This window comes from Thalassophryne amazonica, unplaced genomic scaffold (genome assembly GCF_902500255.1).
Source record: "Thalassophryne amazonica unplaced genomic scaffold, fThaAma1.1, whole genome shotgun sequence".
NCBI lineage: Eukaryota > Metazoa > Chordata > Actinopteri > Batrachoidiformes > Batrachoididae > Thalassophryne > Thalassophryne amazonica.
In genome coordinates this window covers 9195-23904 of record NW_022986337.1, presented here as the reverse complement: position 1 = coordinate 23904, position 14710 = coordinate 9195, and the positions used below count along the sequence as shown (strand labels likewise).

The 14710-nt window shown below is 45.4% G+C and overlaps 1 protein-coding gene across 1 annotated transcript in view; it reads left to right on the top strand.

Annotated features, from left to right (window-relative positions):
* Positions 1-8125, top strand: part of LOC117506088 (cGMP-dependent protein kinase 1-like) — a gene marked incomplete at its 3' end in the record, with an annotated part of 43415 nt that extends 35290 nt beyond the window's left edge. Inside the window, exon 5 of the mRNA XM_034165604.1 lies at positions 8012-8125. Within this exon, the coding sequence (XP_034021495.1) occupies positions 8012-8125 (114 nt within the window). The remainder of the gene's footprint in view (positions 1-8011) is intronic.
* Between the last annotated feature and the right edge of the window lie 6585 nt (positions 8126-14710).

Genomic DNA, 14710 nt, shown 5'->3' with positions numbered 1-14710 from the left:
AGCAGTGCATTATGGGTATCTCAGTACATTCACGACAGAAGAAATGCATTTGAGACGCTCTGATCAGGCTCCACACGGACAACAGCATTAAACTCTTTGTATATTGTGCCTAAAACTCTCGTGAATATATTCTCTGAGTTTATAGATGTTGTTATTGTGTTTGTGTTTGCATTTATTAAATTCCATTCATCTTAAACGTAGCAGACACAGATTATCTGGAGTTCTGTTTTGGCAAGTTTTCGTGGTCTCTACTGCCATCTACTGGCCAGTAGTGTTCATGGCAGTATTCGCCCTAAAGCTGGGCAGACACTGTACAATATTTTCAGTCACTGTACTCAGCTACAGCTTAAACTGTACGACAGAACTGCACAGTGTAAAAGTTCAGAGCGCCCGATTTATGTTCTCACACACATTTTATGTTCAAAAACCACACTTCGAACTCGTGTTTCCAGAAGCAAAACGTAAACAGAAGCTTTCTTTTTCAAACTTTATTTACATTTCTTATTTTTACAAATACTCTCGATGGGAGACATCAAAGTTAAAAAAAATTACGAGTTTACATGAGTTGAAGAAAGGGAGGAAAAGAAACAGAAGCTGCTCTCCCAAAGAGATGATCACAGTTTATGCTCTCTCTGGTGTTTGCACATGCACAGTGCGAGAGGTTGGACGCTTGTGGCTCTTCAGCAGCAGGATACCCTCATGACGGCCAACCAGAATATCAAACAGGTTTGATTTTCATCTGACCATACAATCGTTGATCAGGAGGTGGTCGTGAGATGTTAAAGGCAGCTCGTTACTCCATGTATACTAAACGATGCAGGACGCACGATTAACCTGAAACGATCCAAAAAATTCTTGCACGAGTGAAAAATCAGCTGAAAACGGGCCAAACTCAGTGTAAACCCAGCTTAAGTACTGAACGTCTGGCACCAGTAGATCATGAGTGTTCTATTTATTTTGACACCGGTTATATCAGACGGTTATCTAATTACAACTTGGCTTGTTTTTTGTTTTGTTTTGTTTTTTTAAATGCCTTTTTTTTTTACAATTAAAAAAATGGCATATTTTACAAAAGCACATTTATCTGTAAACACCAACACACGACACACGTCACATTAACGTGTTGGTTTACATAGAATGAATCAACCAATCAGTGTTAACGGAGGCACATTTTACCCAGAATGCCATCTGTCTGTGTTTGTTACAAAACTTCAGAATTAGTGCATTATTCAACATTAAAAGATATATGTTATATTTTACCTTTGTACAAATGACAGAATTGACATTAATGGAGTTATTCTATTGGTATTAATTTTATTAATAAATCAAACCATAAGTCAGCACTGCTTTATTTTCCAAGACCTCGGCCTCACAGCAATGCTGTTATTGAGTAGAGAATTGAGCTTCTCTGCTCCTTTCAACGGCTTTGCTGCTGGAAGCCATGTAATAAACAGGAGCCTCCAGCAGGGGGCAGGGTGCTCAAAGACAGAAGTGCTGACTCGTTCCGGTCTGTTGTCACTTTTGATGTTACCAGAAGCGATTGTGGCGTTAAAACTCAAAATCAGCTTGTTAGTAGTTGCAAGTGTACCACAGACAATACTGGAAGCTATCGGTTATCTGTAGCTTCCGATAAATTTTTGGGTGGTTTATTGGTTTAGCTTTATAAAAGATAACTTTTCACTTAGCTGATTATCTGTTATCGAAGCTAATTTTTTGGTTAGCTGTGCTCACCACTGGTTTGCAACACACGTACACTCTAGTTGCCTGCGTGTGTGTTTGCCAGTAAATGTTCAATGGTGCATTAGTGTGAAGGTATATTATGGACACTGTAAGAAAATAACTGAGCAGGAGGGAGGAGACAAATAAGTTACGCTCTCTCTCTCACACAAACACACATCTAACATTAGCAGCTGTGATGTGAGGTGGTGGTGTTGTCAGTGAGGAACTAACACCGCACTCCTTGTCTCTGAGACATCAGGTGACTTAACATATGCAACAAAAGTGAATTGAAGCAAGCATTAAAATACATCATAAAAATAAACAGAAATGAACACACACAAATTTTAACTTTACTGCTTCGCCTTGAGGAGCTTCAGTGGCTGCCAAACTCTGCACACTCTGCCAACAGTCCTTTCACTTACAACTGCTCTGCAGGGAGGTTAACATTAGGACTTTACAGCAGGCCACAGAGCAGGTGATTAGAGAACCTGCAGGGCTTACGACTAATGTGGGAATGGAATCCATTAGCTTTGTGGGAAAATTAGTGGAGAAAGTCCATTATGGTGATAGTGCAGTTTATGTGGCAGGGAGAGAAATTTGTCAGGTTGAAACTGTGGCCTGTTTCCACAGACATGTCCATAAAGAGCATAGAGGGAGATGTTTTGCAAACTTAATACCCATGACTACACTGGATGACATTAAAATTGAGGATGCCCCACTGACTATTCCTGCAACATCAAATATTTTGTGTCTGCTACCTACAACCCATGTGGAACTGCTAAACGTAATTTTAGGCATCTTATATATGCTACTCTAGAACCACCCCCAAATCTCAATTGTCCAATTGTCAATCCCACTGAGTTCCTTAGTCTGGGTCTCACTAACATAAGGTCACTGTCCTCAAAATCACTGTTGATAAATGATCTAATTATGAAACACCACTAGATATGATTGGTTTATGTGAAACCTAGCTTAAACCTACTGCTGTCCTCGCCTTAAATGAGGCGATGATTTACTGCTGATGAATTATAGCTTAGGTGTCTTTTTTTCTGGCTGACTGATTAGGCTCATTTCTCTCTGTCCGAGGTGTGGATGACTTCACATAGGATTGCATGATTGATGGATCCCAACCGCAAGGGGCTGGATTGATCATGAGATAGGCCTGACGCAGGTGCTGCATGCTAGTCTACATTTGTGACCCTGTCACGGGAACAGGCCCACAGACGGCGTGAGGAATACCGGATGACCCCTGCCTGTGGTGCTGATACCTGGTGCTGATGTGGGTCTGCTTGAGGTTTCTTCCTCAGTATCATCAGAGGGAGTTTTTCCTTACGACTGCTGCCTGTGTGCTTAGACTTTACTTCTGTGAAGCGCCTTGAGGCAGCTTTATGATTTGGCGCTATATAAATGAAATAAATTAAACTGCACACTGCAATGTCTGTCTGATGGATTCAAACTATAACACACCCGTGCCCAATGAACACAGTAAATCTGATACCTTTGTGGCCGTTGTCTGGTTTGTGCTCTGTTTTTTTATTCTCTCTGTAGCAAATACACTTTGTCACATAAAAAAAAAAAAAAAATTGATTCCACTGTGATTCCATTCTGTGCGCCTGGCACTGACACCTGGGTGGAACTCTTCCCTTAGCTCTGGTGCAGGAACCTTGACACTGGGTGGATTAGTGGTTGACAGTGTTACCGAGAGAAGATTTTCCATCTCTCTCAGAGCAGTTTGAGAACCACTGCTCTCGGCCATCACCTCCTTCATCTCTGTGCTATGGAGATTGGAGGTAGAGTGTTTACCTTCTTCCCAGTGAATCCTGGCATTTGTTGGGAAAGTGTTCTGGCGTCTACTCTAATCAATGCATGCATGCACTGGTCCAGGGTAAGGTTTTGGAGTCCAGCAACTTGGGTGCCTCAATGAGGTACATTTCAGTTGGACTTTACAGGTGGTTCTATTGTTGTGGCACGAGAGGGCGCTGCCGCCACGGACACAGCCGGGGGTGACAGCTGTCACTCATTATCTCTTGACAGCTGTCACCCATCTACACTACATCATCTCACTCCATAAAACCCGGACGTCATCTCCACCTCATTGCCGAGATATCATCGACCTGTGAAGGTAATAATCTCAGCCGTATAACTAACTGTGTTTAGTAAACTCATTTTTGCAGCTGTTTTTCCTGTGGAGTGCATTATCTGGAGATTGGCGTGACCGGCGGAGGTGGCTTATGTAATTAACTTGCTTCGTGGTGAGGCACGCGCTTGGGCTACAGCGCTTTGGGAGCAAAATTCACAGCTCCTTACCACTTATACTGGGTTTGTGAGGGAGTTCAGAACAGTGTTTGATCACCCTAACAAAGGAGAGACTGCTTCAACAGTGCTGCTGTCACTGAGACAGGGGCGCCGGAGCGCAGCCGAATATGCAATCGACTTCCGCATCGCGGCTGCGAGGTCCGGCTGGAATAACGTTGCGCTCCGCGCCGCCTTCATAAACGGACTGTCGTCGGTCCTGAAGGAGCACCTGGTAGCGAAGGAAGAACCGCGGGATTTAGATGGGCTTGTTGTTCTCGTTATACGGTTAGACAATCGGTTGGAGGAACGCCGTCGGGAGCTAGACGAAGGACGTGGCCGGGCACGCGCCGTCCCTCTCCCTTCCGGGTCTGAAAAGGTTCCGCCCTCCCCACACTCCACAGCCTCAACGCTCCGTGTGGCTACAGCTCCCCCTGCTGATGTTGCTAGGGAAACGCACTGGGCCAAAATGAGAACAGTGTTTTCTCTGCAGCTCAAAAGAGCACATACAGAAAAACTGCCCCAAACGGCCAAATCGACAACACTCGCCCTTAGAGACTGGCCTAAGGGGGGGTCATAACATTCACGTGGGACACACACATATTGCCACACGACTCCCAGTTACAATCCTGAGCGGGGATTTAACCCTTCAAGCCCCAGCACTGGTGGACACGGGGTCGGAAGGGAATCTTCTAGACAGCAGATGGGCTAGGGAGGTAGTGCTCCCTCTGGTGGCGCTCCCTTCGCCATTGCAGGTGCGGGCACTAGATGGCACCCTTCTCCCTTTAATCATGCACAAGACACAACCAGTAACTCTGGTGGTGTCTGGAAATCATCGGGAGGAGATCGAGTTTTTTGTGACTCCTTCTACCTCCCGCGTGGTTTTGGGCTTCCAGTGGATGCTGAAGCACAATCCCCGGATTGATTGGCCGTCTGGGGTGGTGGTTCAGTGGAGTGAAACCTGCCATCGGCTGTGTTTAGGATCCTCGGTTCCTCCCGGTTTACAGGCTAAGGAGGAGGTCAAAGTCCCTCCCAATCTGACAGTGGTGCCGGTTGAGTACCACGATCTTGCTGACGTTTTCAGCAAGGATCTGGCACTCACCCTTCCCCCACACCGTCCGTACGATTGTGCCATTGATTTGATTCCAGGCGTGGAGTTTCCGTCCAGCAGGCTGTACAACCTCTCATGACCTCAGCGCGAATCAATGAAGACCTACATCCGGGACTCATTAGCTGCTGGGCTGATCCAGAATTCCACCTCCCTGATGGATGTAGGTTTCTTTTTTGTGGGCAAGAAAGATGGCGGACTCCGTCCATGCATTGATTACAGGGGGCTGAATGAGGTTACGGTTCGCAACCGATACCCGTTGCCGTTGTTAGATTCCGTGTTCACCCCCCTGCATGGAGCCAAAATCTTTACAAAGTTGGATCTTAGGAATGCGCATCACCTGGTTCGGGTCCGGAAGGGAGACGAGTGGAAGACGGCATTTAACACCCCATTAGGTCATTTTGAGTACCTGGTCATGCCGTTCTGCCTCACTAATGTCCCCGCGACGTTCCAAGCTTTGGTTAATGACGTCTTGCGGGACTTCCTGCACCGATTCGTCTTCGTATATCTGGACGATATACTCATCTTTTCTCCGGACCCTGAGACTCATGTCCAGCATGTACGTCAGGTCCTGCAGCGGTTGTTGGAGAACCAGCTGTTTGTGAAGGGTGAGAAGTGCGAGTTCCACCGCGCTTTTTTGTCCTTCCTGGGGTTTATCATCTTCTTCATCTCCGTCGCCCCTGATCCGGCCAAGGTTGCGGCGGTGAGAGATTGGCCCCAACCAACAAGCCGTAGGAAGCTGCAATAGTTCCTCGGCTTTGCAAATTTCTACAGGAGGTTCATTAAGGGCTACAGTCAGGTAGTTAGCCCCCTGACAGCCCTGACCTCTCCAAAAGTCCACCTGGTCGCATCGGTGCAAAGCTGCGTTCAAGGAGTTGAAACGACGGTTCTCTGCTGCACCAGTTCTGGTGCAGCCCGACCCTAGCCGCCAGTTTGTAGTTGAAGTGGATGCCTCTGACTCAGGGATAGGAACCGTGCTATCCCAGAGCGGAGAGACCGATAAGGTTCTTCACCCGTGTGCCTACTTTCTTCGCAGGTTGACCCCGGCTGAACGGAACTATGACGTCGGCAACCGAGAACTCCTTGCGGTGAAAGAGGCTCTTGAGGAGTGGAGACACCTGTTGGAGGGAGCGTCTGTGCCGTTCACGGTTTTCACTGACCATCGGAACCTGGAGTATATCAGGACCGCCAAGCGGCTGAACCCCAGGCAAGCCCGCTGGTCACTGTTCTTCGGACGTTTTGACTTCCGGATCACCTATCGCCCCGGGACCAAGAACCAGAGATCGGATGCCTTGTCCGGGGTACACGAAGACGAAGTCAAAACTGTGCTGTCGGATCCACAGGAGCCCATCATTCCGGAGTCCACTATCGTGGCCACCCTCACCTGGGACGTGGAGAAGACCGTCCGGGAGGCCCTGACACGGAGTCCGGACCCGTGGACAGGTCCGAAGGACAGATTGTACGTCCCACTTTCGGAAGTGCCGTCGGGTGTGGCGCACTGCCCGTTCTGCCTTGTTGAAGGCCCGGACGAGGGCTAAGGCCCATGCAGACCGCCGGCGGTCCCCGGCCCCTGCATACCAGGCCGGGCAGGAGGTGTGGTTGTCGACGAAGGACATCTCCCTCCAAGTGGACTCCCCTAAGCTGATGGACAGGTTCATCGGACCATTCAAGATCCTCAAGATCCTCAGCCCTGCCGCAGTGAAGCTCCAACTCCCAGCTTCACTGCGGATCCACACGGTTTTTCATGTGTCGAGAATCAAACCTCACCACACCTCACTCCTCTGTGCTCCCGGTCCGGCGCCGCCTCCTGCCTGGATCATTGACGGGGAGCCGGCCTGGACAGTGCGCCGGCTCCTGGACATCCGTCGAATGGGCCGGGGGTTCCAATATTTTGTGGACTGGGAGGGGTATGGACCCGAAGAACGCTCCTGGGTGAAGAGGAGCTTCATCCTGGATCCGGCCCTCCTGGCCGATTTCTACCGCCGACACCCCGATAAACCTGGTTGGGCACCGGGAGGCGCCCGTTGATGGGGGGGTCCAACATCTATGATCAGTTTGGAATCAATAGATTCACTAATTGCAACAGCGGAGATGCTGAGAGAGGAGATGGAGGGTCTGGGTTTGTGATGGTCCTGGATCAGGTTCTGTTTATCTGTTTATGATGAAAGGGTGGAACTTGTTGAGAGTGACATTCATGTTTGTGGGACCTCAGTGTTTCAGACTGACAGATTCCTGGGAAGGACTTTTGGAGTCATGAGGTATTTGACGATGCTGATATCTTTCCAGGATAATTAAAGTTGATGTCTTTTAGTTCTTCAAGTGTTACAGTGTGGTTGTGGATTCTGGATGCTAACCAGTGAATGAAGGTGATGACTGATGTCTTTGACCCCGTGTCTCTCTGGAACCTCGGTTACCACTAGAATGACTTTGTGTTAAATGAAATATTACTTTGAGAGACACAAATGAGTTTTGCAACTTGGGGTCTGACAGAAATTCACCTACAACGCTGTGATCACGTCGAGTGCCCCTCTGAGCCCGGGGCAACATGCAGGTCGCCGGCTGCTGAAGCCTGGAAAACAAGTTGTCGTCTGGCTGCAGCACAGAGACGGGTTTGTGTGGCTGTCCCTGGGCAGTTGCCAATCAGGATGTAGGGTGGCCCTGTGGTGTAGTGGAAGCTGCAATGTTTGCCACCAGTGAATTCTCTGAGCTGACCTGAGCAGGAGCAAGGATGGAAATGGATGAAGACTCCAGGAGTTCTGATAGACTTCTTGCAGTGTGAATATGCCCTTAAAATAATTTATTTTAAATTAAATCAAATTTAATTTCACCGTGTGTGTTTGTTGATGGTGAGTTCTGTTTGTTTTTTTTTTGTTTGTTTGTTTTGTTTTGCAGAGGGAATGTTGGAGGTGACTAAACAAGGAAAGAAGCTTTGCACCATTGGGCCTGGAAAAGTGTTTGGAGAGCTGGCCATCCTGTACAACTGCACCCGCACAGCCAGTGTGACAGGTAGACGCAGGGACTCTGCTTGCACATGTTCAGTCAGGGAACTTCATAGGACCCAGTGAGCGCTGAACCTCAGAACCAATGGGAGTAGACCACTCTGAGGTACTGCATCAACTTTAGAATGAATCAAATTTATTTAATATGTTAACAAAACAATGGACTCAGAGCACAAACCTCTGCATGGACACTAACGGACATCCATTGCTATCACAAGCAACGGCTCGTATCTGATCCCCATTTGTCCCTGTTCGTGTCTGATCCCCATCTATCCCGGTTCATGCCTGATCCCGTCTGTCTTGGCTCGTATCTGGTCCCCATCTCTCCTAGCTTGTTTCTGGTCCCCATCTGTCGCATCTGATCCCCATCTGTCCCGGGTCGTGTCTGATCCCCGTCTGTCCTGGCTCGTGTCTGATCCCCGTCTATCCCGGCTCATGTCTGATCCCCGTCTATCCCGGCTCATGTCTGATCCCCATCTGTCCCGGCTCGTGTCTGATCCCTGTCTGTCCCTGTTCATTTCTGGTCCCCGTCTGTCCAGGTTCGTGTTTGATCTCCATCTATCCTGGGTCATGTCTGATCCCCGTCTGTCCCGGGTTGCATCTGATCCCCGTCTGTGCTGCTTTTAATTTGTTACTCCTGCTTCTTGTTGTTTTCTTGTTCTTACGTCCTATTTTATTTTGACATTGCCTTTTAGTGTTGGTTTTGGTAGCTTGCTTCCTGTGTCTGTCCTCAGCTATTCCTCATTCATTTACTTACTCTCGAGTGTGTTGAAATGTCAAGCACATGAGCACACAGACTGAAGCTCTAAACAGTGAGACAGACACAGGAAGCATGTTTCAAAAAGTTTTACTGTACCACAGACACCAGCAGGGAGACAAAACAGGAACTGAAGTTTGCATTACAATAACAATGACTGCAGCAAGAGTGCACTGCTGAAACGGAACTGAAATCACAGCAATACAGTTACTGCAATACAGTTCCAATACAGTTCCAGGTTCAGGTGGCAGAGAGCGCGTCGCGATCTAAACTCTAAATCTCCTCTAGAAAATTAAGAAAGTTCCCAGTAAGTACCAGCAGTCTTTAAGATGAAGAGAAAATGTCATTTTCAGGAGTGATAAAGAACAGGTGGAGTGTTTCCTGAGGAGGAAGACTGTTTAATGAGGTCGATGGGCAACAGGAAAACAGCACAGCCAGTGAACGAGAAGCCGTAACACAAAAAGAGAAAACGTAACATTACAGGTCAGTGACGGGTTGGTCCCCCAGAACCATAGCAGGACCACTCCCTCTATAGGATGACACCAGGAATTCCAGAGAAGTACATATGGGCTGTCCCAATAAAAGTCCTGGATCAGAGATTTGTCTAAAATATTTGATTCCTGTGATCGTCTCAGCCACAGCCCCACCCCATCCATCACAAGCTGCAGGGTGTGACCCCCGTGTAGGGGAGTGTGACTCCTGGGTATTTTGACCCCCTGCCTGTTTATCTGGATTATTCACTGTCTGATTCCTTCGTGGACACTGTTGCCTTGCCACCTGCCTTTCCTGTGTATTTTGATAATCAGCATGATGACCTGGATGTTTTGCTCCTCCCCTCACTCGAGCCCGTGCCTGTCCTACGTCAGCCAATAAAGACTCCTGAGTTGTTCTCTGCATTAGCGTCTCCAGTTTGCTGAAATTCTCACAGTACAATCTGGACCTGACAGATCCTGCAGAGAACAACCTGCTCTGTGCTGCTTTGATTTTTCAAGCCAGAAAACTATATGAACACAAAAAACGTTTGAGTGGACTGAACCAGACGATCCAGGAATTCTGGTGTCATGAGAGAACCATGATGGACCACAGGCTGAGCTGGAGTCATTCCAGTCTGCAGAGATGGTTGTTCTCTGCAGACTGGAATGATTCCAGCTCTGCTCACCACAGCAGAGATTCTCACCCCAGTGTCTGTTAAGGAGGGTCTTTGAGGCCCTGGACAACAAGCAGCACATTGTTTGCTATCAGATGAGGCCATCGGCGGGTCCTTGATTATACCATCTGGTTCCTGACCCTGGCCATCAACAGCAGGTGGAACACAACCACTTTTCCTTATACGACGGACTAATAGACAATGTAAAGGACCAGCTTGTACACCACACCGTCACATCACCGCAGGCTCCTGAATCATTGTCCACCCCTGAGCATGGAAGTTGGGCGCTCTACGCTTAGACTGGAGGAGTGACGATGGCCGTTCAGGATGGGCCTTTGCTTCTACTGTCGGGTGTTTTGCTTCCTGTATTTTTACAGCCCTGACTATCAAAAGTCAGTTTGTTTTATATTAATCAGCTCACCTATTCTTTACAGAGAACGGTTCTTATTCATATACAGGCTTTGGGTGGAGAGACGCCTTCTGTCTCTGCGATCTTCCCATCTGCACCGGTCTATATTGACATTTACGGAATAACCCTGTTGTGTCTAATTATTTGCGGACGTTAATGGTGGATTTTATGGCTGCAAAGTGAGTTTTACCCGCGATGTGTTAGCGGACACAAGGGGGTTATTCCCATTCTAATCCAATTAAATCATTGGCAGGGTTTATTTTTCTGTAAGTAATTCGGTCGGTGAAGCTTACCATGGCAACGGCGTCGTCTTCGTTCCACCAGTTTCTCTCGCTCTCCTCTTCTTCTTCTTCTTCTTCATGTTTAATCGCGGTTGGCAACCTCTTGCACTCAGCTGCCAGCGCCATTATTGACATCTGCGTAGCAACACACGCGGTCAGGGCACGGAGTAATACATTCAGTGGTGGGCACAGTTCCGATAATCTGATAACCGATAATTATCGAAGATAAAGTTTTCATTATCGGATTATCTTTTGAGATAACTTTGGAAACCATTATTGGACTAATTACCTTCTGATAATTTTTAAACCGTTAATGTGGTAAACAAAGCAGATGTGTAGTTCTCTCCTCTGCAAACAGAGGAGAACTGCTTCTAGAAGAAACCGCTCTATCCTCTGCAGGCAAAGGAGAACTGGTCACAAAAAAAACCTAATTTCTTTTAACCCCATACTGATACGCGGCCAATATCGCCTAAGTCATCCAGAGGCATACATTTTTAACTTATGCTTCAAATTTTAACCAAACTAATTTCGGACAAGTTATTTAAATTAATGTCACGTCTGAGGTTTTATAAAGTGAAAATATCAGATATATGTTTTAGTTTTAAAGTAATGTGCTAATTGTTAAGGTTTAAGTGTGGACATGCTGTGTCCAGGTGCATTATGGGTAGGATAGGGTAGTCTCAGTATGTTCACGACATGAGAAATACATTTCAGACACTCTGATCAGGCTCCATGGACAACAGCATTAAACTCTAGTGCCTAAAACTCATGAATATATCTCTGGGTTTATAGACTTTGTTATTGCGTTTGCGTTTATTAAATTCCATGCATCTTAAATGTAGCAAGTAGCAACACAGATTATCTGGAATTTTGTTTTGGCAAGTTTTCAAGGTCTCTACTGCCATCTACTGCCCAGTCGTGTTCATGGCAGTATTCAAACTAAAGCTGGGCAGACGCTATGATATTTTGAATCACTGTATTCACTTCCAGCTCAAACTGTAACACAGAACCGCACGATGTAAAAGTTCAGAGGCACGATTTATGTTCTCACACACATTGTACGTTCAAAAACCACACGTTGGACTCATGTTTCCAGAAGCAAAACGTAAACAGAAGCTTTTTTTCAAACTTAATTTATAAAAACTCTCGATGGGTGACATCAAAGTTAAAAAAAAACAACAAAAAAAAAAACATTACAAGAAAGGTCTGCGGGGTTTGCACAGTGCGAGAGGTTGGATGCTTGTAGCTCTTCAGCAGCGGGATACCCTCACGACGGCCGACCAGAATAATATCAAACAGGTTTGATTTTCATCTGACCATATGATCGTCAATCAGGAGGTGGTCGTGAGATGTTACACACAGCTCATTACTCTATGTACAGTAGTGTTTAGAATAATAGTAGTGTGTGACTAAAAATATTAATCCAGGTTTTGAGTATATTTCTTATTGTTACATGGGAAACAAGGTACCAGTAGATTCAGTAGATTCTTACAAATCCAACAAGACCAAGCATTCATGATATGCACACTCTTAAGGCTATGAAATTGGGCTATTAGTAAAAAAAAGTAGAAAAGGGGGTGTTCACTATAATAGCATCTACTGTTGACGCTACAAACTCTAAACTATTATGTTCAAACTGCTTTTTCAGCAATTCTGTGAATCACTAAACTAGTATTTAGTTGTATAACCACAGTTTTTCATGATTTCTTCACATCTGTGAGGCATTTATTTTGTTGGTTTGGAACCAAGATTTTGCTGGTTTACTAGTGTGCTTGGGGTCATTGTCTTGTTGAAACACCCATTTCAAGGGCATGTCCTCTTCAGCATAAGGCAACATGACCTCTTCAAGTATTTTGACATATCCAAACTAATCCATGATACCTGGTATGTGATATATAGGCCCAACACCATAGTAGGAGAAACATGCCCATATCATGATGCTTGCACCACCATGCTTCACTGTCTTCACTGTGAACTGTGGCTTGAATTCAGAATTTGGGGGTCGTCTCAGAAACTGTCTGCGGCCCTTGGACCCAAAAAGAACAATTTTACTCTCATCAATCCACAAAATATTCCTCCATTTCTCTTTAGGCCAGTTGATGTGTTCTTTGGCAAATTGTAACCTCTTCTGCACGTCTTTTATTTAACAGAGGGACTTTGCGGGGGATTCTTGCAAATAAATTAGCTTCACACAGGCGTCTTCTAACTGTCACAGCACTTACAGGTAACTCCAGACTGTCTTTGATCATCCTGGAGCTGATCAATGGGTGAGCCTTTGCCATTCTGGTTATTCTTCTATCCATTTTGATGGTTGTTTTCCGTTTTCTTCCACACGTCTCTGGTTTTTTTGTCCATTTTAAAGCATTGGAGATCATTGTAGATGAACAGCCTATAATGTTTTGCACCTGCGTATAAGTTTTCCCCTCTGCAATCAACATTTTAATCAAACTACGCTGTTCTTCTGAACAATGTCTTGAATGTCCCATTTTCCTCAGGCTTTCAGAGAGAAAAGCATGTTCAACAGGTGCTGGCTTCATCCTTAAATAGGGGACACCTGATTCACACCTGTTTGTTCCACAAAATTGACGAACTCACTGACTGAATGCCACACTACTATTATTGTGAACACCCCCTTTTCTACTTTTTTTTTACTAATAGCCCAATTTCATAGCCTTAAGAGTGTGCATATCATGAATGCTTGGTCTTGTTGGATTTGTGAGAATCTACTGAATCTACTGGTACCTTGTTTCCCATGTAACAATAAGAAATATACTCAAAACCTGGATTAATCCTTTTAGTCACATAGCACTACTATTATTCTGAACACTACTGTATACTAAATGATTCAGGACACGCGATTAACCTGAAACTTGGTGCGATCCAAAAAATTCTTGCATGAATGAAAAATCAGCTGAAAAAGGGCCAAAACCTGCACAGTGTAAACCCAGCTTAAGTACTGAACGTCTGGCACCAGTAGATCATGGCAGTGTTCTATTTATTTTGACACTGGTTATATCAGACGGTTATCTAATTACAGCTTGGCTTGTTTTTTTTTTGTTTGTTTTTTTGAAAATGCCTTTTTTTACAAATAAAAAATGTCATATTTTACAAAAGCACATTTATCTGTAAACACCAACACACGACACACCTCACATTAACGTGTTGCTTACCAATCAGTGTTAACGGAGGCACATTTTTCCCAGAATGCCATCTGTCTGTGTTTGTTACAAACTTCAGAATTTTAGTGCATTATTCAACATTAAAACATATATGTTATATTTTAACTTTGCACAAATGACAGTTTGTTTTCATTTTATTTATACACCAAACCATAACTCAGCACTGCTTTATTTTCCAAGACCAGGGCCTGAGGGCAGCATTGTGATTGAGTAGAGAGTTGAGCTTTGTGGCTCCTCTCAGTTGCTTCTGTGCTGGAAGCCATGTAGTAGAGGTGGGCGATAATAGGAATTTTGGTATTGATCCAATACCAAGTAAATACAGGCCCAGTATCGCCGATCCAGATACTTTTTCATATTTAAGCTTCATAGAACCAAAGGATCCAAAAGACCTAGGATAGAATTTCGCCAAACATTGTACGTAACAACAAAATACTTTATTATCACAGTTAACATTTTTGTTTAAAAAATATCACTCAACACAACTTAAAACAAAATCTCCTGAGGTAGAGGGCTGACAAACCACAATACAACAAAATTAACACACCACAACAAAATTGGCTGGCACCACTGAGCCACGTGACTGCGCAACAACAAAAGATCACACGACACAGAGCAGCGCACCGCTGCTCTTACAGACAGAGAGTAGACTTTGATGAATGTGTGTGCGGGAGAAAAAAAAGCTTGAGTATCGATCTTTTTACACGAGGATCGTTCAATATCAATACCAGCGTTGGTATCGATATTATCGATACTGGATCGATCCACCCACCTCTACCATGTAGTAAATTGGCACTTTCAGCAGGGGGCAGGATGCTCAAA